Source organism: Equus quagga, chromosome 4 (assembly GCF_021613505.1).
Source record: "Equus quagga isolate Etosha38 chromosome 4, UCLA_HA_Equagga_1.0, whole genome shotgun sequence".
In the NCBI taxonomy this organism is placed as follows: Eukaryota; Metazoa; Chordata; class Mammalia; order Perissodactyla; family Equidae; genus Equus; species Equus quagga.
Window position 1 is genome coordinate 106,434,310 of NC_060270.1, and position 26,454 is coordinate 106,460,763.

The window sequence follows — 26,454 nt, forward strand, 5'->3', positions numbered from 1 at the left end:
AAGGTATTACAAGATGCAGGTGCATTCACAGCTTGACCAACCAGGAATCATTCTCAAGGGGTTCCATTCTGTAGAAACACTGGCTGGTGCAGCAATAATGGGCCAGCCATGCCTGAACTATTTAAAACTTCCTTACATTGTCATCAGTAGCTGGCTTATCTATTATCACCTCTGGCAGAAGCTGTCCAACAGGCGATGTAGGAACTGAAGGTCCACCAACCAAGGAAACCACACCATTGCAATCCACAGTGCTGTGCATCTTCCCATTCGCTGGAAACACTGCCAGCATCCGGGATGACCTACTGGTCTGACTCAAGTTACTGTTGCGTCGCTCTCCATGTCGTCGGGGCACAAACAAGGAGTCTCTCCGGCTCTCGTTATCCTCAAAGGTGCTGTGCTCATCGTCAGCAAAGTCGTTCTCTGATCCCACATCCTTTGCTCGCCCTCTAAAGCTGAAAAGGCTTGTTCTGCTATTTCGCCTTGGGGAAAATAGGGAGCCACGGATGCTCAACAAAGACTAAAAGTTTGAAACCAAAAGAAATAAAATCATATTAATATAGCCATTTGAAATGTGCTTCTATTTTGCGAGATTAAGTTGAAGAGAATTTCAGTATTCATAACAGAAAGTGATTCATTCATTTTGATTAACATTCTCCTTTTATGTACATTCAGATTAAATTAAATTAGTTTTATAAGAGAGGGTTTTTAGTTCGTGAGATTAAATGAAGGGGAAGACAGATCTCAACTTGAAGATATTGAAAAAAACAAAACCCTGAACCACCATTTTTCAAGTTCGAAAGGAAACATTCCTAGTACATTACTATAGACGTTGTAAATATTCGATAAACATCAGCAGCATGACATTAACAAGGACACATTTGTTTTCGTTGCTTTTTCCTTTCAAGGACAACACTTTTCACAAATTGTTTTAGTTCCTCTTTCTCAAATCGCTTTAAATTAATTATTATTCCTGTCTCATCTATAAGGCACAGTGTTGTTGGAACTTGAAGTTAGGCCTTCTGAAATCCAGAGCGATGTGCTTTTCAATAAAATATACCACAACTAATATCTTCAGAAGCACACGTGACGGTTTAGAAAGAAGTTAGGGGAAAAAAACAACACAAAATAACTAAAAAGACATTACTGATCGGCTAGCCCCATATCCACATTTTTTTTTTTTTTCATTAAAAAGGCTGAGGACTGGAAAGATTAAATGTCAATAGTTACAACAAGTACCAGCAGACAGTATCAGGATGAGAATCCAGGTCTCCCGACTTTCACCCCAGTGTTATCTCAGCTACATCAAGTGTAGACTTACATGTATGTAGAGCAAAATTTTCTCATAACTACGTAAAGAAAGGATAGGTTTAAATATAATAAACACAGCAGTTCATTCAGTTGATGAAAATTCCTAAGTCTGATTTAATTCACGCCGTCCCCTCAGCGTTCTCATTTGCATCCACTCATCATTGAACTCAGCAGCGCCATACCTGGTGTGGGGAGGAGTACCTCTTTTCATAGGTCAATCGATTCCCTTCAATGGAGAAGCGAAACCCCTTCCTCCTGATGCTGTCTTCAGATTCAGATTTGTGGAATTCATCCTCGTCTTTCTCTTCTCCACCAGACTGCTCTTTCTGTTTTCTTTTCTTTCTCCGATTTCTTCTTTCCTTGGCGCTCTTGGAACTCAACTTGGAGGCTTCCGATGAGCTGTCTGAGAGCCCGCCCACTGCACTGGGCTCTCTGGAATGCTCCGAGGCGCTTACAGCTGCAGCCTGCTACAGTGAGGAGAAAGGGCTTTAGCGTGGCACTAGGGAGGACTTTATCTTTTTAAAAAATGGCTCAAATATTTGCATGGCACTTAAAAAAGTCCATTTAGCTAACTCAAGCTGATCTCACATAGAAGAAGCTCTGCAAGTAGGAGAGGGAATTTTTTTTCTTTCCACCTAATGAAGGCTTTCAGAATTAATTTGGTTTTCTCTGTGCTAACGTTTATGATGTTTGTATTACGCTTTACAGACCACAATTTCGAAAGGATCAATCAGGCATTGACAAGAACATAAATTCATATTACTTTTTGTGATTTGATTTACCCTAAAACTGATATTTAGTTAGCACCATCTTCTTTTCTCTGAAAAAGAAACTGGAGCATGGCAGAAGAGCTGATGAGTTACTGGAGGTTGTACCTAAAGGTAGGAGGAATGAGATAAAGAGCTGAGGTCTTCTCTCCAGTTATTGAAACTGGGTTGTCCAATAGCCTCTAAATATTATCAGTCAAATTTATGGAGGGCGATAAAATCCTTTCTTCACCCCTACACAGCACTCTAGCCAGAAGACTGGAGAAGAAATGAGCAACAGTTTCTGCTAAGCAAGACAAGATGTTCAGATCTCCAAATACTGTCCCCACCTTCTTCCAGTCAGCACTGGTTCTTGTTGGCCACGTGGGCGTGGAATGAAAACAACGCTTTTTGATCACAGCTTATACTGGAACTAACTTGGCACTTTTGATTATTATCATTGGTTCCAGAGTACCCTCAACACAGGGACTCTTGCAAATAAATTAATATTCCCCAAACAACTTTCTTTTATAGTAAAGACAGTGAGTTTGTATGCTAAACAGAAAGAGTGAGGAAAGATGGAAATGATAGGAGAGGTGAGTACCTACGCTTCACTATGAGAACAAGCAAGCCTCAGGTTACGTGATCTCCATTAGACTGGGGACTTTCGTATGTTTACTGGATACTGCTGTATCAGAGAATATTATATTATTTGAGTACTTTCTTATTTATGTAAGGCAATTAAACAACCACGTTAAAAGCCAACATATTTTTGGTTAAAGAAAGAAATAGACTATCTTCTAAGAATCAGATGAACATCTTTTTATATACTAACCAATACATTTTTTTCTAAGAAAAGCTTTCTTAGGATTTTCTCCCAATACCAGTATACTCATTCAGTAAAAGTTTCTTACCTGAGAAGACCCCAAAATCACATTTTCCCTTCTATTCTAAAAATCTGATTTGTGCTGATTTGGTGAATTTACCTGGGCTGCCTCTTGTTGCTTTTTAAGCTGTTCAAGCATCTGCTGAAATTCAGCTTCTTTCTGTTCTGCCTCTTCCAAGGTGGCCTGATTCTGTTCCTCATAGGCCATAGCCACCACAGCCAGGATCAAATTTATCAGATAGAATGATCCCAAGAAAATGACTAGCACAAAAAATATCATGTATGTTTTTCCAGCAGCACGTAATGTCTGGAAACAAGAACATCAGAATTATGTTTCAAATATTGTTTCACTAACTGGTTCCCTCAACTTTTAGCTTGTGTCTTATAGGACTCCGATATAAATAATAACTATGATGGTCACACCCCTTCCTACCTCTTTATTTCTTTAACCTCATCTTCTTCCCTCTCCCCTAACTCATGCATTCACATTCTGATCTCTAGGAGGTAAATCTTGGATTCACCAAGAATAAAACAGAGTCAGAGAAAATACCATGGAGATCTCCATCAAAGAGCTGAGCCTTTGACGAAAGTCAAGGAGAAGACCAAAGTTATCCTTCTGCATCTGTTTCTTCATTTTCATCATCAGTCTACCTGGGGGATAATACTTGAGGGGGTACATGGGGCTGAAGGGAAGATATGCCTTCTATTTGGGAGGATCTGTGTCTGGGTAGGGTGGGAAATAGGTTTTGAGCCAAGGGGAAATAAGAGAGAATTGCCATCCCTGGCATCACTATGCTTAATATGTGTCATAATCAATAGGATAAAGGAACTCAGATCTCCTGATTTCACGTTCTGCTCTTTCCACTATATTTTGCTGTGGTTTGGATTTCGTAACTAAGTTGGTTTCCTTATATACTTCTACTTAAAGGCAGTATGTGTCTCTTTAGGTTCTTACCAGTTGGTAAAGATTTTCCCAGAAGTCCTGAGTCATCAGTCGAAATAGGGACAGAAAAGCCCAACTGAAGGTATCAAAGCTTGTGTAGCCATAATTGGGATTTCGACCAGCTTTCACACACATATATCCTTCTGGACATTGGCTGTAAATGGGGTAAAAGAAAATATTACAAGAAGTTCTGCCAGCTTTTTATCCTGGTAGCACCTAGACTTATAACATTGTCTTGCCAGGAAGATTTGCTACTTCATGGGGATGGAAGTATGATAAATAACTAATACATTCCCCAACTTTTGACTTCACGTAGTTTTACTAGCCACTTGATGTCATCGTTAAATATTGCATAGCATTTCTAATAATATTTTACAAAACCATTTTCTGTTGATAATTAGCATTTTAACATATCTCTAGTTCACTTTCTTTACTATGTAGCCTCCAGAGTTGACTCGTAGCTCACATATACTCATCGAAGGGAAGCATCGTTAGAGCTAAAGCATTACTTCTTGTTTTATGAAACATAAAAGCTTGCCTAATATTTAAATCCTCCCTCACCTTATAAGTAACCTTAATTATAGCAAATTTGTATGAATAAAGTTAGTTGGCTGCTATCTGTCAGTTTCTACAAAAAAAGAGAAAAATATCTATGTGTGTGTGTATACACACACACACACACACAAACACACACACAAATTATTGGCTTACCCTGCATCAGAGCTATTTCCACATAGTAGTGCATCTAAAAAGCCCTCCAGAAAATAATGATATCCTGTTTAGAAAATAGAAAGTCATATGATGAACATTTGCATACATTGCAAAATGAGAACAAGAAGATCAGGCCCTGCTGTTGGCTTCAATGAGTGATTTTAAATACGTTATATAATTCATCCAAAGACACAGGTATTTGCCCCTTCTCCTTCCAAATACTAGATATACTATTAAGGGGAGATACTTAATAGTAAAGGGATGACAAAAAGAGAAACACATGGAATTAAATAATCATTTTGCAATAAGATTTTTTAGGAAGAAAAATTTTGGATTTTTTAAGAATAAATATTGTCTAGATGCTAAATTTTCAGAGAAATTTATTCTATGTCTAGGTCTATAAGGAACACAAAAACACATAATGGGAAATATCATTTTTATTTCCAGTGTCTTTTTTGTTTTTTGTTTTTGGCTGAGGAAGATTTGCCCTGAGCTAACATCTGTGTTGCCAATCTCCCTCTTTTTTTGCTTGAGGGAGATTAGCCCTGAGCTAAGATCTGTGCCAGTCTTCCTCTATTTTGTATGTGGGTTGCCACCACAGTATGGCGGATGAGTGGAGTAGGTCTGTGCCCAGGATCCGAACCCACGAACCTGGGCCACCAAAGCAGAGTGCACCAAACTTAACCACTATGCCATGGGGCCAGCCTCTTATTTCCAGTATCTTTGCTTCTTTGAACATAGACAGGAAAATTAAGATAGAATTTCTTAACTTTTAATTAAAATTAAATAAAGTGAAAGGAATATGATAGTTTCTAGATGGATTTTTGATATCAGGTATTAATAAGTGAAATTTTGTCCATTAAATTCAATGATCTGTAAGCTTAACCTAAAGAAAATATAACTTTCAGTCATAGTGTTTATCTTTAATTTTAATAAATTTAATTTTCTATTACTTTGAAAGACAAATCATTTTATTTATATTTACATTGGTTTAAAATAATCTTTTTCAATAAATGGAATATTGTTAAGCAAAATGATAAGAAACAAATTTTTAGAGCTGAAAATGACCTTAGATATTTTTCATTTCTTTTACTTTGAATATAAAGAAAAATGGAGTTCAATAAATTGTCGCTAGAGAGAATAAACTCTAAGTGACATCCTCATAGTGAGTTCCCTGACCTTAGATTTAAAAAAAAAAACAGATTTCAGGGAGTTGGTGACAGCAGTGGACTTATTGGCATCATGTGAAGTGAATAAGGGACAATTTCATATGTTGCTCTGACATGTTTTTCCTAATCAAGGCATTTTTCTTAATCTAGAGACTTACAATTGTTTGCAAATTATTTGCTGGCATATTACTAATATCAGGGAAGAGTTAATCTGTTATCAACCAAGGTATTTTCCACATTACAACTATAAAAAGACACTGATTTTTTTTTATTATGCTATCATTACTTTAAGAATGGTCAAACTACCAGTAATTTTTCATGACTAATCCTACTTGTTCCATACCACCAGTCACGAAGGTTTTCTTTCTTCTCTGATTTTTTCCTAAGTATTACTCATCACCTTAAAATAATAGATATAGCCATATTTAAGCACATCTAGAGTCTGTTTTATATATTTAATATTTTTCTTTAAAAAGGACATTCACTTTCCCATGAATCATGTTCTAACTCTCTTTGCTTCTGAATATGGTTACTGGAAGATACTAACATTAAATAAAAGAGAGAAAATGTTACTTACTTTTATTGTCACTGTAAAAAGAGAAAGGTTATTAGGCCAATTATTTTTCCATCCTTGTAGAGTAGACTATTTAAACATTCGACTATTTTGTCTAAACTCTTGAAATAAAGATAAACTGATTCCCATAACTTTACCAATTATCTGGCATTTTTTATGATTCTCTTCTAAGGTTAATTGACTCTAATTTCCTTCTCTTTGATGTAATACCACTTTGGATTCTTATTCTACAAATATAAGAATAATGTTTAAGTCTCACTTGATTTCCATAAAACGACAATATAAATAACCTACTAAACTATAAGCACCTTCAAGCCTTGTGTCATCATTGTTATTTTCCTAGTGTCCTGCACAGTTTCTGGTACATAAGAGGCGTTCTGTAATTAGTGTTTAATGAGTTACGTTTGCATAGTAATTTAGAGCTTACAAAGGGCTTTCGAATATTTTGTGTCATTTGATTGTCTCAATCACCACGAGAAGAATGTACAGCAACAGAAGATTCTAGGAAGATTTCTTTCTAGCTGAATTCTTCAGCCTTTCATTTGATGATACAACAGAAAATAGCATTTAGGAGTCAAAATTAAAACAGCTATCAATAAAATAATGAAATGTATGTACAAACCATTGATAAGGTGATTAAGAGATCACAACTTGTTATGAGATCATTTAAAGAAATTTTTCCATGCCTAGATGGAAAGCAGAACAACAATGACAAAATAACAGTAATTCTTACTTGAATCTTGAATATACGATTTCCAGTCAAACTCAATGAGAGTTTCGTTTACAAGTGTGCCGTTGTAATTCACAGTTACGTTCTTCTCTATGCTATGTTCTTCCAGGGAGGCGTTGGTGGGAGGCCACTGCACACACTTGTTCCGCAGGTTGCCCATGAAGAGCTGCAGCCCGATCAGCGCAAACACGCTCAGACAGAACACGGTCAGGATCATGACGTCAGAGAGCTTCTTCACCGACTGGATCAGGGCCCCCACGATGGTCTTCAGGCCTGAAAGAAAGGAGGGCATCACTGTGAAGACTTAGAATGTCTGAAATACCAAAAGCCTCACAGAATTTTCTTGAAAACATAGATTTCATGTATAAATCTGAAAATGATTGCAATGCTTGTGGAAGAGCAATACTTCATGGAAGGCTGAAGAGCTTATGGAGATGAACTCTGGAAACGTAATGATCCAAACAATGAAATGAAGATGCATTTTCCACTATGTGGAGAGAAAATAAGGAGAGGTTCATGGTCTTAACAAAGCCTCTTAAGGAAAGAGTCTTGTATTTCTCCTTTTTACTAATGAAACTTGACCCATACTTTCATTAGGGCCAGTTGTCAGTTTTGTAACAAATTGCCTGAATAAACATTTTTAAATTCCTATTTATAAGGAGGAAAGGTTTTGTTATAAAGCTAGAGTTGGTTTGGAGTATAACTGCCTTTAAGATAAATAAACCCTCCATACAGATTCATGCTATTCTTTATTATCCTATTTCCTTGTCTTTTTAAGCAATATTAAGATTTACAAGGTATATACATAGTCATTAATGCCTACAATGAACAAGAAGTTACAGATTGGTACATTCAATAGGGAACAAGTTCTTGGTACAACTGACATGGAGAAAAAAAACATGACATCTCTAAGTGCAAATCACACAGACTGCATATTACAGCGTCTCATGCAAGAAACTGTTAAATCTCAACGCTGATGGAAAATGTGGAAACATAAATCTTATGGCCAAATAATAAGAATCACTTTCTGTGAAACACCTGATTTTGATGACTATGATTTTGATGATCTTGATTATTATGATTCCTGATTTTCTGTAATGCTGAATGTCAAGTAAAGAAGCTGTTGCTGAAAAAACAGGATGGGTCAGCCCTGGTGTTTAACCTCTCTCTCTCTCACCTGGAATGACTGAGATTGTTTTCAATGCTCGGAGAACTCTGAATGTTCTCAACGCTGAGACATTGCCCAGGTCCACAAACTCTGTCACGTATCTGTGATAGGGAGTTCACACACAAACACAAAAACAGGATATAAAGAAAGAGCTGTAGGTGCAAGGAGCCTTATGCATTACACGAATCACTTCTTACCTGGAATTACAGAAATAGTTTTCAAAGCTCTCAAGACTCTGAAAGTGCGAAGAGCTGAAAAATTGCCTAGGCTTACAAATTCTGTTACATACCTGTAGAATTAAATCAGAGTTATTCAAGATTTAAGCAGGATATATATTATCTGCTTGGGTTTTTTATAAAGACTGTCTGGGTAATTGTAAATGACAATGTTGTAATTAGCAATTTAGAAATTAGAGTCTATCACGTTGGTCTTCATTCCTCGCATAATTTGAGGCCATTAACTAAATATAAACTTCATGGAGTATACAGCCCTGTTGCCACGGTGGGAAGCAATACAGTCAACATCTCCAGAGTCACTTAGGAGAATTAAGTAAAAAGAAAATAAATATTGGCTACAGTTTCAGGGTTTCAGTTAGAAAAAAAAATGTATGAAATCATCCAAGAGAAATTTAGGCGTGAAAAGGCAGATTGCCTTGCTGACTATGTGTACATGATAAGATTTTCCTAGTATAACTCTTAAGTGAAAGTTAGGCAAATTAAGAACAATATTTTATGGGGGCCCAATGGTGCCCTTGCCTTGACTGCTATTTTATTCTCAAAAAGCAGTTGTCCCTATATGCCTTCTTTTGAACTACAGCCAGAGGGAATGGCAAAGAATTGGCTCATCCTGACTAGATATGGAATTAAGATGAGACAGGCAGCATTTGGAGCCCTGAGTATATCAGCTCCACTTCTCTCTACCTCATTACACCTGTAAGAGGCCAAGAAAGTCAGCTCCTGAAGGAAGGATGAGCACAAGTGGTGTTGGTCCACCCTCCCCCACACTCTAATTTCACCTACTCCTGAATGGGCTTCTATTACTTTTCTGAGTCTCTTCTTCCTCGGGGAAGTTTACCACTAGGAAAAAAAAAAAGGACAGGAATGCAGAAATTGCATATATTACTGAGTGTATTTGGATGGAAGATAAGGATGAGAAGTTTTATGTTGAGGGTAAAGAAAGAGATGAAGAAAATCATAACGGGAAAGAAGAGAGGAGGGAAGAAAAGGGATCGAGACATAGGAAAAGGCAGAGAGAATTCGTCTGTTTATGTCTTAAAAATCGATGTGTGGATGAAATAATAATTTAAATTTAAATACATAATATATTAAATATCTTCTTTTTTCCTATTAGTTTGATTTTTCAGAATATTTTGATGCTAGCAGAGGCTTGTTTTCTCTTATTCTACCAAAGAAGCTGGAGAGAGTGTATAATGTGGATAACATCAATGAAAATTTGTGGGGCCAGCATGTTTATGGCTGTAATTTTTAAAAGCCATTTTCACAGATGCATTATGAATATACTTGTGCTTTCATATTAGGGTGTGTGTGTTGAAAATCAGCGTGTATGAAATTTGCTGACAGATGTCTCTTATATGTGACAATTATAATTTCAGTTACTGCAAAGCCTTTATGCCCAAGGGAAATGCCACTTTGACCTCTATTGTGCTAAACTAAAATCAGGAGCTTAAATGTATAAATCACACCAAAAGATTCTACAGTTAGAGCAAGCTTATTCTTTAAAAGCAGCGGCACTCAGAGAAAGCCAAACCATATTCTCTTTTGAAGTTTCAAAAAAGGCACTTACGCAAATGTAATGACAGTAAAGTCGAGCCAGTTCCATGGGTCCCGAAGGAAAGTAAAATCTTCTAAACAGAAGCCCCTTGCAATAATTTTTATAAGTGATTCAAAAGTATATATTCCTGTGAAGGTATACCTGGAGACAAGTATCCGAAAAGAATGGATCAAGTAATACTTTTCTTTCATAGCATATCAATTTCTTGTCACTCTATCGGTGGAATAGATGAATATTAAAAAAGTAATCTAAGCAAGTTAATGCAATTTTCATGGAAATAAAACAGTTCTAAATTTAAATTCAACTCCCTAACACATAAAGAGTTGTTTTTAAAGTGTCCTCAGAGCAGAGTAAGAAATACATGCTGTGTAAAGTTTACGTATCTGTGGTTTGAAAAGTCTTGGTAATGACATAAACAAATAGAGCCTCCTGAGAATCATCTAGTACATTCACATGATGGAGTAGCCAATTAGTAACATTGCAGAAGGATAAAATGATTTTCCTTTAGAAAGTAAAAAATCTCAATTTTCATCATGCTTTATGAATGACAGAACATTGACAAATTAGCAAGTCTAATGTTTTTCCCTTTCTACAAGATAAGATAGGTTAACTTACTTGGAAAAACGATGTCATTAACATCAAAGTGGATAATTCTAGGGTCATAGGAGCTGAAAACTCAATTTGGAATGAAATATTGGGCTAATTCAGAAACTTAAATCTTTCCAAAGTTTGTCTTCTACTGAGTTTATCTGAGTAGAAATTGAGATGTTTCTAAGTAGAAATTTAAATGTTTCCAAAGTTTTAGTCTCTTACTCAGAAGTTGGAGGAAAAAATCATAGAAATTAGGGTGACTGAAGACCTGTGGGCCTCACTTATTACCTTCAATACCTTAGGAATTCTTTGTATATAAATTTTATTATTTCCTTCAGAATCTTTATCCCTTTTCTGATTGGCTGCAATCTGGAAGTGTCCCGGAAGAGAAGAGGCTCTTGGGAATACCCATGTTGGTTGTTTTAACAGTCAGCAGCCAAAAAGCAAAGCAACAGTGGTTACAACATGGGCAGTGTGAGCAGCCCCAGCAGCAGTTGTCACAAATCTGGTCTCTCTGCACTCAAAGGTCTCCCAGAACAGAGCCCATCAAGGAAATTAGTGATGCTTCTGGCTTCTGAAAACGCTACCCGAACTTTCACTTCAGTTGGTTTAGCCCTCAGTCTATTGAATTTTCAAGTTCTAAAATCCCAAATTTGGGGATTTTTTTCATCGAACATTTTGATCACCACATTTGAAGCTGATATAGGCTTGCCATGACGTGGACATGCCTGACGGAAGTGGGAACTTTGTGAGGCTCATTTGTCTTCATGGCATGTATAACCTGCCCTTTTAAATTCTTAACACACTGAATTCATCTGGAATTTAACTGGAAGCAAGGTCTACCATATTGGCTTTTTTCTGCAATTGCTTTCATCACATTTGCTTTGGCTGTTGTAGATCCTAAATAAAAAGTGGTGAGTGTCCAAGAATGATGGGCTTCTGGGAACCATCAAGTACAGGTGAAGGAGAGAGATTACATCCAACACCAACAGCCCTGAGGGCCAATGAATATTGTCTTCCTGCTTTGTAATTCTGTCTAGAAATGGCTTTTAAAAAAATGTTCTTCAGTTTTATTTAGAAGGTATGTTAAGACATAGTTTCAAAATCCAAAATACATATATATAGATGAAGATATATGTTTACATGTATCTATATCTATATATTTATATCTATACACACATATATATACTCACATAGCAGGTGGTTTAGAATACAAGTTGAACTTACTCTACATTCTTTGTCCAGTCAGGAGGGTTACTCATTGTCATAAACACACAGTTCGTCAAAATAGTGCACATGATTAGCATGCTGAATAATGTAGGTTGTTGTTAAGGAACACACAGAAGAAAATCAAACTCCATGTATTATATTATATAAAACTAACATTGCCATTTAGCCAAAACTCAGTGACAAATACATCGTGGGCAAGTCATCTAACCTCTTTAAATTTCAGTTTTGTCATCTGTAAAACGTGAGTAATCATATCACCCTCATGGAGTAGTGATATAGATTAATTGAGATAATGTACAAGAAAGCTTTATAGAAGTATAAAGTGTTACTTTTGCTACTATTATTAAACCAATATATTTATCTCCCAGAGAACTCTGATGGGAAAACTGTGCAATCTGGGGTTGTACTGTTTTTGAGCAGAGAGCATTGGCTTGAAGTAATTCAGGTGATTAAAAGAGTAAATTGTTAAGGAAGATACATATCTTCAATATTGCAATTTCTTAAATACACGTTATACAATATAGTTCAACATAGAAAAAATATTGTGTAAAGTACAACAAACTGCTAAGAATCAGATTGCTCTATTTTGACTGAGTTTGTACAAGTGCAACAGCGCTGGATAAGATTAAAAGTGAATATCCTTGAAGGCCAGGACTTAACGTGATGTGCCTGTAACTTAACTTCAACATAAAAGTGATCTTGCACAAGTCACTCAGCCTCTCTGTGCCACTGAATCTGCTTATGCCTCCACTGACCTCTGTACAATGGAGCTAATCAAGTATAGGCGTCATCATTTTGAGGCACAGATTAAATGAGTTAATATGAGTGAAATACTTGGAACAGGCCTACATAGTGGTAGATGTGACCTAATTAACTAAAACAAGACGACTGAGACATAGAATTATGGAGCTGAAAGGGAACTTGAGATAGGACTAGTCAAATCACCGTGTTTTAGAAATTAGAGAATAAAGTCTAGGCTCTAGAGAAATTAGATAATTTGGCCAAGGACTAGAACACAGGTTTCCTGCCTTCGCACCCAACATTCTTTCCATTACAGTTTACTGCCAAAACAAAAATTTTCCATAAGTGAAAGTGAAAGTTTTCATCAATGGCCACACGATGGCACTAGGAACACAAACTAGGATGAGGAAACTTCCATAAATGCAAAAACTCTGAACATATGATTTTTAAGTTTCAAATCTTTAATTTTAATAGTAGCATATTTATACCACGCAGGAATCTCTCACTATCAATTTAAGAAATAGAATGGCCTTTTAAGTTTTAGAATCTTTTTTTTAAAAAAAATCAGGTAGTATGAGTTTATGATAATTACAGCATTATTCCTATATTTATTATTGCCAAAGCCATCAAATGAGACAGAATCAGAAATGAAGTTTTTTGCCAAGGAATATGAACAGATGAATTTAGTTGAGAGTCGTTTTTTAACACCAATGGGAATCATAAAGCCAAATCCCTAAAGACCATTTGGAAACATAATCTCAGCTTTCTTCATTCCTTCCAGAGTCTTTACTAAGCAATCAGTATTGTATGGTAGAGTCATAATTCAATGACTTAAATTTGAAATTCAGCCAACATTCCAATACTTCCTTCACAGATTTCATTAGGAAAGTTCAAGAATTAACTAACTATTGGCCAAAGGCCCCTGAGATTCTGCCATGGAAAATATTCTTAAAGACTTATTCTCAGGTACACTAAAATGCTTCATAAAATAGATATGACTAAAGTTGGCTCTAGAAATAGTTTCCTTATTATATCATTATTCACTGCAAATTCGAGATAATCACAAACTTTAGACAAAGATGGTAAAGATAAATATGGCTATCTTATGCTAGATTTGTAGGATTCAATACATATAAGCATTTTTAGAAATATATGTATATAAAATGTTAAATACTTTGATATATAATATGTATTTGAAAGTTCTATATAATGTTAAAGACTTTGTAAGTTTCAGTGACATCCATGTGACTAATAAACTTTAAATAAGGCTTATATGACAAAAGAAGAAACAAAATGAGAGTGATAAAAGCCATAGAATATGGACATTTCCCAACTTAATTTTATATTTAGCTATAAAGTACTTATAGATTATGCATAAATAGTTAATATTGATCACTTCAAAAGGATATGAATGTACCAAAATCTTAATAGCTATTTTCCTAAGAGGATTGAAGGGAGTTAAAATGTACAGGGCAGAGGTGGCACTGAACCGGAAGATGGCCTTCCCTTTATTCAATACTATAAAAGTCTGTAAGATAGGAACACAACACAGAAGTATAAAAGCATAAACCAGTGAAACGGTATTGCCTACTTTCTGTTATTTGTCATAATGAATTATTCCAATGTCGCAACTTTTGATGGGCACCATGAAGACAAACTGTCACTGGATCTCTTCTTTACTAGAGAGGACATCCAATGGTATCACTTACCTTTTATCTGATACTTACCTGCAATTGTATTGTACATAAGCCATTTGGCCAAGAGAATTTATTTAATTTTCTGAATATTTTAAACATCTGAGTTAAATGAAAGTCTTAAATGGGTGCATATTTCATTTCATTCTAAAAATCTTAAGACACTACATTCCTTCTACAGCAATTTCAGCTTTCCCAATTAAAATATACTGAAAATTAATCCTGTAGAATGCAAAATCATCCAATAGAATGAATCCTTTTTTTTGGAAATAACTATTCTTTTACCATTTATGCTTATAAAATAAATATTATCACTCTATTTGTAATAGGAAATAAAGCCAGACACCATCAAACCCACTCTTGGTTAGATGGATATAATCCAATAATTGATTTTTGGAGGCCAAGTTCCCTGGAGAGTATCCATCGACCAGGAGTGCTAAATCCTGTATTGGGATTTCTGAGTTAGCTGACACATTGAATTCTAATCTTGTGAGGTGCTTCCTTAGCGCAGAGGAGATGCTCAAAGCCCCTGCAGAACTGAGGATCCATGAGTGTAAATGGAATTGCATTAAAAAAATTAGATATATTTAAGAGCAATTAGCAGTGTGCAGACAAAAAATAAAATAAAGCAACAATGTATAATAGCACATGAAGGATTCTGACTTAGTGTTTCTTAAAACATTTACTTATAATCAGACAGAGCTGGGGTGGGGGAAGCTGCTTGCTCTGTGAAGAACATATCTTGGGAAGGAAACTTCAAATCATTTTAATTGAAAATTCACTCATTTTCAAAAGTTCTATTTTATCACCTTAGGATGCATTTCTGTGTAGATCATGTTATAACACAGCAAGCATTGCCTTTCTGTTTACTTTCCACTAAGAATCTTTGATAATGATTTAGTCTTCAGGTCATGAATAGATTTCTCAGTCTTTTCCCTCTACCTTCAGGATTTCCTAAATTCAAGTAGAGCAACCACTCCAAAAAGTTTACTGAGTTGCTGTTTGAAAGGAGCACTTTCTATCTGGTGTGTGTGGAAGGTGAAGAAGTGCCCTAAATCAGGACTTTGAGAGCGTGGTCCCCCAACCAGTGCTGGGCTTCACGTTGTTCCTGGATGTGACAAGATATGGAGAGTAAGTGTTTAGATCCTCGTGAGACGATTTGACAAACTAATGTTATATCTGTTAAATGTAACAATAAAAAACAGGGGTGTATTTTGTGGGTTTGTTTTTCATATCACTTTTCTAGAAGTTAATTTTACTGTATTTTATAGAAGAATGTTGACCTTGCTTTCAGAACAGACAGGCCCAAAGTGAGCTAATTCAAGACTGACTATGGTCCACCTTGCAAACCTACTACATATACTCTCTTTCCCCAAAATCATGCTAAGTAAAACCTGAGAGAAATATTGTGGGCAAGCCAGTAAAAGTATAACGTAGAAAATATATTTGAACAATAAGAATTCCCTCATTTCAAATAATATTACAAGCCTAATTTTGAAATGGATGCTAGTGATACATAGAGACAACGAGGAAGAAGTTATAATCCACACGGAGCCTAAATCACGGGCTTGAGGAAAAGGGGGCTGAAGATGTACTGACTGTAGCTCAGTGGGTAATAACAATAATTTGGTTCATCCTAAGGAGATGGGGCCATGTGCAGAAGAGATCACCTATGACTCGGGCTCTGTGGCCACCCGCCAGCACAAACCATGTGCAGAAGTAGTAAAGGAAGAAGAAAGTAGAAAAAGATGGAGGAGGGGGATAGAGCAAAAGGCAAAGCTGCAGAGGCCAAAATAAAGAGTGTTGGAGAGAAAGGAAACTTCAGCCCTGAGGACTAAAAAGAAAAAGAAGCAAGACTCAGAACCTGAACAGAGAGGGGTGCAAAAAGGCAGTGCAAAGAAAGAGCTGGAACTCAGGAGGTGAAGTGAATGAAAACTTCTGCATCCCTGATGCTCAGAAGTAATTCTAAATCTGACAGTCCTTTCACATAGAGGAATTAATACTTTGACACAGTGGTTAAAGGCCAATGGACATCCTTCTCAATCGTTCAAGCCTTAAAGGGAAACTTTTACTTATTTTAGGGTATATTCCCCTCATTTATTTATAAAATTGAAAGAATTTGTGGAAGATTATTTTTTAACTTCATATTTATAAGAAATATGTGTACAAAATGTAAGTGCTTGCAATTTGAATTTATAGTGGAATTAATGAGGTTTTACTGTACATCAATGTTTGCTCTGCTTTAATTTTTCACAAGACAAACAGATGGGCCAAGCATCCTTACTAGAGCTCCTAGGAAGGTGACACTAAGGCCAGCATTAGGTGACCACTTCAGAGGATTTATTCTGTGGGGACTCTGTTCTGGGGTTGAAACATACCTATTTATCAGTAAACTTCATAAACGTTTCAGTAAACTTTAAAATGTTTCTGAGTTTATTTTAAATAGCCTTCCAATAGAGCAGACTTATAGAACAAGCCCATACATAGAATCTTAAATATGTTACCATTTTTATGTCAGTTGGGAAGTTCCATTTGGAACTTCAAATTTACTATTTTCAGCTAATCTGATGTCTATTTCCTCCTTTATCTGTATCCATCTTCCTTATATTTGCTTGCATGGCAAAGAAGCCAAACATTTTATAAACATTAAGTTTATAAGTATTAAGAATTAATGAAAGGATATTTGCCCCCAAGGACTCTCAGATACACATTTCTCCAGAAAATGGTATTGATGGTAATGAAGAGAGAAGAGAGTCAGCAGGGGACACTCTTTACTTTCAAGAAGTCAAATAATTCTAGAATTTTCAAACATATAGATACTTGCCTTCCCTATTTCACAGATAAGAAAGGGTTCAAAACGGAAAGAATTAAAAGACTAGCCAAGATGTTACTGTACCTTAAATTGTATAAGCAAATATTATGTAGCTTTAAGCAAATCAACATTTGTGAGATTTATGAACTATTCAAAAGAGTGCCATTTTTTGCTTTCCCCCCCAATTTTTTATTGTAGTAAAATGCACATAATATAAAATTTACCATGTTAACCATCTCTAAGTGTATAGTTCAGTCTTGACTTTCTAAAAGAACACATTGAATGGCTTATTATAGTGAAGTATCTTAAACCCTAATTTGTTCAATAAAAATTTAATTAACACAATCCTTAAGATAATTTTTATTGCATTAAATCACTCCAATAGAAAAGAAAAAGTTCAAATTGGTAGTGGAGGAGAAAAGGCTGATATAGTAGCATCTAGCTTGAAACGGGCCTCTTTCTCTTTACAGCCCAAGGCTGTAGGAAATTCATGAAATTATTTTAATATGTGAACAGTTTCATGCCTCAGGACAAATTTTAAAATATAGCTTTTTGACTGAATTGGAAATGAGATTTTATATATGAAATATCACTTTAAAGATACATGTGCAAGAATGTGACTCTTCATATATTAGATGTTGATTAGGTTGATCACTTCTCTCTTCATATATAGTTATCAAACTCAAGTAACATAACATTTATTGAGTCCCTATGTCATAAGCTGTTCATATGTACAAGCGTTGCAGACACCCAGAAAGTAGCACGGACATAGTTCTGGGTCCATTTGCTAAATCAATTGATTTCAATGCAAAAGATCAATGCAAAAGATGTGTATTAAATGTTCAGGAAAATACATGCAAAGCTCTGTGCTACAGTTTATAGAGAAAACAAAGATATGTAAGTTATGACCCCCAGCAGCTTACAAACTAGTGAATGTTTGATGATCTATACTAACAGGAGGAAATCTAGAAGAGTAAGCGAAGGTTTACTTAGACCAGATTGTCCAATAGAAATATTATGTGAACTACAAATCTGAGCCATATATATAATTTTAAATATTCTAACAGCTACCTTTAAAAACTTAAAAAAGCAGGTAAAATTAATTTTAATAATGTTTTCTTTAACCCAATATACCCAATATATTATAATTGGGGATGAAATCAACATCAAAAATTATTGAGATATTTTACATCATTTTTTCATACCAATTCTAAGTCTTCAAAGTCTAGACTCACCACATTTCAAGCACAATGGCCACATACAGCTAATGTCTACTGTATTACACCATTCATTGTACTGCCGGGTCATACTCTCTTCAGCAAGCCATGCCAGGTAAAAATCATTTCTGGTTTTAAAGACAAACCAAGAAAAACTGGTAAATACCACTGATAATCAACAGCTGAATCATCTGGAGGGCAACATTAGGAAAATATAAGTAGGATTTGTTTTAATTTATGTAGTTATTAAGAGTGCAGACTCAGGAGTCAAATGTCTGGTTCAAAGTCTGGCTCTGCTGCCTGCCGGCAGGGTGATCTGAGAGAAGTTATTTAACTTCCCTCTGACTCATTTGCTTCTTTTGAAAAATGGGAACCACCATCCTTAGCTCGTAGAGGTGTTGTGATTGCAGTTCAGTAGAGATTCTGATGCCTCGTAGGCTGTATTTTCAATCAATAACTCAGGTGATTCTGCAATGGCGGGGTTGTGAATCTGTTTTTCTGAACTAGTAATTTTAAAAATTGCTCAAATTATCAGTGATTGTGTTGTACACATGGATTATAATCCTTCTTCTTGATCTAACTGCATAGTCAATAAGGAGACAATTATGTCATAACAGTTCAGTAGGAATAGCTGTTTATGAATCCAAACTTGTTACCATCTAGTACTTCTTTCTTGTCTCTGGGTTTTTAGAAAGTGATTTGTTTATAAAGGTTTTTTTTCCAGGATGGACACTGAATTTAACAAGCTATAGTTTTCCAGTTTCCTTTACTAAATATGCTCATTATCTTAACTTTTCTTTCAATCTAGGAGCCATATTCCTTAAAATAAATAGTTTAAACCTAAGGCCCAACTTCGTGTTTATGTAAACATTATTGAAAAATTGTCAGATAACAGAAGTGACCCCAAATTTACTAAATTTGCCTGTTCTTAAAGTAAATGTACTGGCAAAGGCAAGAAGTAACAGAGGAAGGTTAGCAATGATCATAAACAATATAAAAATATAGAATATACTATTGGTTGATTAAATTTATGCCTTAGCCTCAAATTTTACAACAGGCAATTTTCAACTTGTACAGACACTGTGTTCCAAAGATGTATTTGTAAGTCAATTTTTGGAACTTTGAACATCTTTTCCTGCAGAAATAGACATATACATTCTTTTGTATATATAACACATAAATATGTATAGATGCATATATCTTTTTTACACATAGACCCCAAAGCCTATGTAACTCCTAATGAAATAAAATTCCGTATTAATGGTACTGTGGAACTTTATCACTGTGAAATGTGACTCTGAAAATGGTAATAGAGTTCTAAGGTGGGCTGCAAGGTACACTTCTCTCCCCTGGATGTTGCCGTGGCATTTGAACTAGGGAAATTCCCTGGCTCTATCTTCTGCCCCAAGTGGGATCACCTTCTTCCAGCTCTCAGCTGCCTCCTTGAGAGGAAGTTCCAGCAGGAAGAGGCAGAATGGAAGCTGTGTGGTAGGAGGAGAGGTATTTCAGAGGCTTGGGTATGAAGAACTGCATAGAAAGTCAAGAGATTCCTTTTAGTACATATCTCTGGGGACTTTTCTCATTCCAGGCCAATTCCATGGCAACTAATTCTATTTTTTTTCTTTGGGCTCTCTAACTGGTCACACCTACTTCCCTGCCTATCTATTATAACCTGTGGATTCAGGCCAAGATTTCCTCCTTTTTCTGGCTTACTGGGGGATGGAAGGTTTTCTCCACAAGTTCTCTACCTGACTCTGAAGTGAGCAATGCACTATTTAAAAACGGTTCTCTCTACCAGTCTCATTCTATCTTCCCTTTACTCTGGGGATAATCAGCCTAAACAAGAACTTGTGGCACTTGCCTGTTTGTGACCCACCAAACTCTAATACACAGCCTTCACCTAATTCCACTTGTGGTCTTTAAGCCGGAGATCATAAACCAAAATGCCCACAGAGCTAGGTGCAAGGCACCTAACAATTTTTGGTATGCGAATCAGTGATGCCAAATTTGACACTGTAAGAGAAATCCTAAATATGCATGGTGATGCATGTGCGTGTGTGTAATCTCCTGATTTATAAATCTCAGAAACTAACTCAAAATTTTAAACAATATTTCATGAGTCAAACAAAATATGTCCATGGGCTTGATGCTTTACAATCAGGTTTTTTTTCTTTTTATCTCTTCTTTAAGCTCATGCAAAGAAGAATTTGTCCTTAGAGAGAGTCTAACATTGCTTGTCCCCAGGCTTTAGCTGGGTGGGACAGTAGGCGTGGGGCCAGCGCAGAAGATGACCCCATAGGAGGTGCTTAGCTGGGCTCTTACGAGCCAGGCTTGTGGATGCCTCTGCCTCTGTCTCAGACAGAGATGAGAAACTATAACCACAGGTGAAATGATAAAAGCTGGGGTCGAATATTTCTCAGTCCTCTCTGTTTTCCCACACCATGGGTGTGGTACACTATTATATGCTCAGTTGATTTTTCATTGACTGGAAAGGACTAATTTGAGGCCCAGCTTTAATGCAGACTTGCTGTGTGAGAACTTGGAGCTAATTACTCCATGTCGATTTCTGTATCTGAATGGAGAAGATTATGACAATACTAACCTCAGGGTTGTTTTGAGGGTGAAGTGAAATAAAAGACGTGAATGCCCTTGATGAATTCCAAAGTGCCACAGAAATATAAGAATTAAAATATTAAAAATGTGTGTCTGTCTGGTTCTCAAATATATGCACGTATGAACACTTGTATATTTGAAAGAAGGGCCAACTTTCACATTGGAATTTTCCTGTTTGATATCATTCCTCTAAGACTTCATGTGCAGAAAACATATTTTCACCTCACAGATACATTAAGTAATTAATTAATTAGTTTGTTTATTTTCAAAAGCTAGTTTCTGTTGGGTTTTGGTCACTTTCAGTCAAAGGGTCTCTTACTAATACAGCAGGTCCTTAATAAATGCCAACCATTATTTTACTACCATCATCATTATCTTGGGATTGTTTCTGAGACAGAGATGGGAAGGTGATAAAAAAGAAAGGTGCATAAGGAAGAAATAAGAGGTGGGGAGGAGAAAGATTTGGAAGTCAACTATAACGCCTTGGATGTAAGGGAGATCCTGGGTGACTGGTAATTCTAGAGGAGCTAATAATATGCAAAGAAAAATTGTAAATTGGGGAGTATTCATATAACAATTCATGGAATCACAAACTTTCATTTATCATCTACTTTTTTGATTTTCTATTAAATTACTTTTGCAAGAAAACTTCCTAAGCCCAATTAAAAACAAAACAAATAACTCTCGTTACCCAATATAACAACTACAAACTTCGGCAGCAATGACAGACCAGGCACGGACTTGAAATCCCAAGTTCATGTATGACCCTTCACGCAGCCCTCATAAAGAGGGATTATGCATCGTTTTTAGAAAAGCTGACAAAAAGGGAGAACAAGTTGTTTTTAAATGGTCCATGGGGCAATCAAAGAAAGAGAACATTTTTAAATGGATACATTTCTACATTCCATAATTAACAAACATCCATTTTCACTATAGATCCAAAATACCTCATTCTATTTCCAGTACACTGTTACACTGTCAAAAAAGATATTTCCTTTCATGGTACTAATGAGTCATCTGTAATTTTAAGAAGAACATGAGAAGGGAGAAGTTTTCTGTACTAAAGAGTGGGTGAAGAATTTGAACGTACAGCCAAATGGTGCAAAATCAACCCAAGCTATGAAAGGAAACTGTGAAAAAAAAACTCATAAGGAAAAAAAGGTGTGTTCACAGGATAAAATGTGCCTTGGCACACAGCTAAAGTAAATAAACAAACAAAAGGAACCTAACCTGGAATCATGTTCTGAAGACCACAAGACCAGGGCTAACATGGTAGAGAAAATTCTGTGACTCTATTCTGAAAGCACTGTTATTTCATTCCTTAGTTTTTACCTTGGACTTCTGAAGGCTTAAAATATCTGAGAGTCTGAAAATGTTTCCGTGCACCAGGAATGTTCATGAGATGGTTGCGACTATTTCTTCAGTTACTACTACAATATCACTGACCATGGATTAAACTACTTTAACAATTTTAGGAGAATTTTTGAACATTACATAATTTGTAAATTTTAAACTGGGGCAAAGAAGAACAAACTATGTGGGCATACGCCATCTGAAAATAAACTCTCAGCAGTGACATTTCCTTAAGCTCACTGACATTGTCTTTGTAGGAGATCCCAGAGAACTTCGGTGTGGTTCATGTCACTTCTATTCCTTACACATGAATTCCTTTTATGTATACCACTGTACTTTAATCTAAAATATAGCATAAAAATAGATTTTTCAACCATTTTTATCGTAGGCTTGTTTTGTTTATTCTATATATTATTAAAAAAAGAAATCAGAGATCTTCTATATAGATACAAATGACATATTAATTATTGTACTTGAGTTAAACCTTAGAGAAATCACTGACCTGACTGATGTTTGCATATTCCAATTCATCCAGGCAATAAAATCCACATCCCCACTACCAATAATAGTGAGAAATCTTATCCTAAGAAGTTATTTTCCTCAGTGACACTTCCACCATTAGACCCTTTATCTACGACAGGACCACTGTGTGCGTACTGCATTGTTTTAATGAAGATCACCCTGCCAATCTCAGATATGCAAGTCACTAAAATAAAACTGGTCATCAAATATCAAAAGAAATATTCATTATTTTTAAAAGGCTATTATTTTTCTAAGCATTCCAACTTTATTTCTTGTTTGTTTGTTTGTTTTGGTGGGGAAGATTTGCCCTGAGCTAACGTCTGTGGCAATCTTCCTCTGTTTTGTGTGTCAGATGTCACCACAGCATGGTTTGATGAGCTGTGGTGTGTAAGTCCGTGCCTGGGATCCGAACCTGTGAACCCCGGGCTGCCGAAGCAGTGCACGTGAACTTAACCACTATGCCACCGGGCCAGCCCACATTCTAACTTTAATCAGAGCAAACTAATTCAGAATTTAAGACTATTCCTCAATATTGAAATAATCCAATTATGAAAGAAAATTTGAGACTAGAAAACAGTGTAGAGGCAACTGTAGAAAATTTTAAAACGTGAAAATGTAAAAGAGGGAAATTTCAAATATCTAGCTCAATTATGCATCCTAAGCTTGCCATGTTAGTTTTTAAGCATTGCAGTCCTGCAAAAAGTTTCATTTGTTTTGCTGTTGAATGGCTTACATTTGAAGACTTACTTGATGTCAGCTCAGTGTGAAAGCAATGGATGTGCCTGACCTTGGGGAAAACTCCTTCCTGATAACGCTATTTCTCTTAGCAAGTTGTTCTACTTGCACACTGTGATTTGTTCCAGAATGGCAAAATGTTTTCCCTCCTCACACAATGTGCATTTGAAGATAAGGATGGAAAATGCTAACGGCAAGTTTGAATGTGAACTTAACAAAGTTTATAAGGGTTACTTCAGCCCAAGAATCTGGCTGACTAGTCATTCCTTCAGAGTTGGTCTTTCACCTTCAGTTTCTAAGAGCTTTCTCTTAACTATTTGAGAGAGTTTGCATAATTTTGATTTCCATCTGTCTTTATATCCTTTGTTATAGATGATTCATTATAAATCAATCATGGACCATTTTGTTTGGGGACATCCCCTCAAGATAACAAGCTTTATCAGTCTGAAACTCTTCAATTTAAAGGAAAAGATTGATTGGATAATCTGGTTTCCACAAGAAGAATTGCTGCCCTTGTCAACATGCATTAGTTTGGTCTTTCTCAAAGTATTCATTTATCGTTCTACTAATAAGGACACAGCATATGAGCTGACATGCTAAATTTCGGCCCTGTTTGATGAAGGGGTAGACTCTGGGGGACTATAATAATTTTTAGATGGTGCTTACTATTGGAAAACTGGAGGTTGGATGTCTGGGGGATAAGAAAAGACCTGCTGAGGATGGAGCCCACTAACCCCTGATAAGAGCAGCTCTGAACAGACTGGATATGCCCAATGGCTATGAATAAAGTAGCAAATTCTATGATGTGAATGAATTTCTGTCTCGAACACATCAGAGTCATTACTTCAAAAATGAAGTAATTTTAAATAAGTTAAAACGCTTGAATAATTGGATTACCTGCATTTTTACTTTCCTTATACAAAGAAACCCTTCATTGTTTACTTAATTTAGGCTTTAGCTCTTCAGATATCATATTAAATTAATTTCTAAAGGACTGATTTAATGCTAAAGTGTAACTTTTCTCATAATTTAAGTGGCAGTTATGAAATGGATAATCTCTTACCTATTAAGATTTAACAATATTATGTTAAAAAGCAAAGTTAATAAAAGATAATGAAATCTATGGAAAATGATTCTTTATCTCTTCCCTTACTGTAAAATAGGCAAACCAGTTTTTAAAAAGGGAAAGTGTGTTACACTTAAACTGTCTATATCCTGAAAAGTTAAAAAAACCTGAATATAGTGAGGTTTTACCTCTGAAACTGTAGTAGTCACTGAGAAGCGATTTATAAAATCTACATATTACAATTGCCAAACTTATACATTTAAAGAGGACTAATTTGATGCAGAACTGTGCCAGCAACTCTCAAAATCGGGGTGGGGGGGCGTATTTTAAGGTCCATGTCCAGCTAAAAAATTTCATTTGCTTAATTACAATCTTTGTGCCTTACCCTTCCACCAAGAGTTCACAAATGTATTGTGTCAGGTGAAAAGATGATAAAATGTTGCAAATTAACTAGTCATAAATTTAATCTAAAATAAATACAATAATCTTTTTGATTTTATCTTTTTCTTTGTTTTTCTTCTTGGTTTGATGAAATTATGGTCATAATGAAAAGTTGGCTGCTTCATACAAGGTATTCATTTCAAGTATGGACATAGAAAATGCAGTCATTCAGATATCATTTATGGGTTCTTCAGAATACTACATTTCTTGGCAATGTTAATATATTTTAATATATTTTCATCAAAAGACTGAATAATTTTTAAAATTGTAGTTTATACAAGAATGTTCTTTTCCAAGTGGAAAAAAGTTTCTTCAGGAAATTGATTTATTATATATAACATGGCATAGAAATTGAAAACCCTGTGGCGTCAAATTTTGTTCCATGAGAAAGGAACAGTAATATTTTTGAAGTCTTTATAACTTGTGATAATTTCAGGATTTTCAAGTGCAGAAAACACATAAAACCGTATGGTAAATAAAATCTCTGATTTTTTAAATTTGGTAAATTAGCTGCCTACAACTTATCTGTCTTGGCACATGTAGGACAGCACCATCTGTTACGATATAATCAATTAGCGTTTCTTATATATGCATAAAACACAAGGAAATGTGTTTTACTTCTTGAACGGAAGGATACTCAAGACTTTTGTGCCAATTCAGCATATGTTAGTGCTATAACAGTACAAGGTATGCAGTAGGCAATTAGCAGTAAAATAAGCCTGATAAAAAACACTCACTTTTTTATTGATATAGTACGGGTCCAGGTCCTCCAGCGGTTCTGACACCATCTCTGGAGGGATGTCTCCATAAATAAACGGAAGGTTCTTTCCAGCTTCCAAGTCACTATTTGGCTTTGGGCCATTTTCATCATCATCTTTCTTGTCTGGTTTGGGATTCTTAGCCTTTTCTTCTGCAATGCGTCTTTCAATAGCCGCAAGAGATTCTCTGGTGAAGAAGTTGAAGCTGTCAGGTCCTGGTGGTACAAGCACTGTTTGCTCCATCTTGTCATCCTGCACATTTTAATTACCATTTACTCTGCATATGAAAGTCCTAAAAAAAAAAAAAAAGAATAAAAGAATGCTGGTATTTTAAGGAGATTAAGGGAAGATCTTAATATCTATAAACTCTTGTCATGAAATATGAACTAAAGGATTGAAATTTTGTTTCTAATTAAACCGAAATGTAATTACTAGATATAAATTTTTTCTGAGGTAAGAACATTTGACACGAGACCTGCCTTTTTAATAAATGTTTAAATGCGCAAGACAGTATTATAAGTACGAAGTTGTACAGCAGATCTCTGGAACTTGTTCATCTTGCATAACTGAAACTTCATACCCGTTGAATGGTGACTCCCCATTTCCGCCTCCCTCGGCCCCTGGCAACCATCATTCTGCTTTCTGCTTCTATAAG

At 35.7% G+C, this 26,454-nt stretch overlaps 1 protein-coding gene across 1 annotated transcript in view; it reads right to left on the minus strand.

Moving 5' to 3' along the window:
- SCN1A (sodium voltage-gated channel alpha subunit 1) overlaps positions 1–26,042 on the minus strand; it is a 79,626-nt gene extending 53,584 nt beyond the window's left edge. The window contains exons 1-11 of the mRNA XM_046658913.1: positions 25,779–26,042; positions 13,998–14,116; positions 11,845–11,934; positions 10,039–10,167; positions 8,245–8,336; positions 7,071–7,340; positions 4,595–4,658; positions 3,896–4,037; positions 3,041–3,247; positions 1,491–1,775; positions 137–517 (exon numbers count right to left, since the gene is read on the minus strand). Of these exons, the coding sequence (XP_046514869.1) occupies positions 137–517; positions 1,491–1,775; positions 3,041–3,247; positions 3,896–4,037; positions 4,595–4,658; positions 7,071–7,340; positions 8,245–8,336; positions 10,039–10,167; positions 11,845–11,934; positions 13,998–14,116; positions 25,779–26,042 (2,043 nt within the window). The remainder of the gene's footprint in view (positions 1–136; positions 518–1,490; positions 1,776–3,040; positions 3,248–3,895; positions 4,038–4,594; positions 4,659–7,070; positions 7,341–8,244; positions 8,337–10,038; positions 10,168–11,844; positions 11,935–13,997; positions 14,117–25,778) is intronic.
- Between the last annotated feature and the right edge of the window lie 412 nt (positions 26,043–26,454).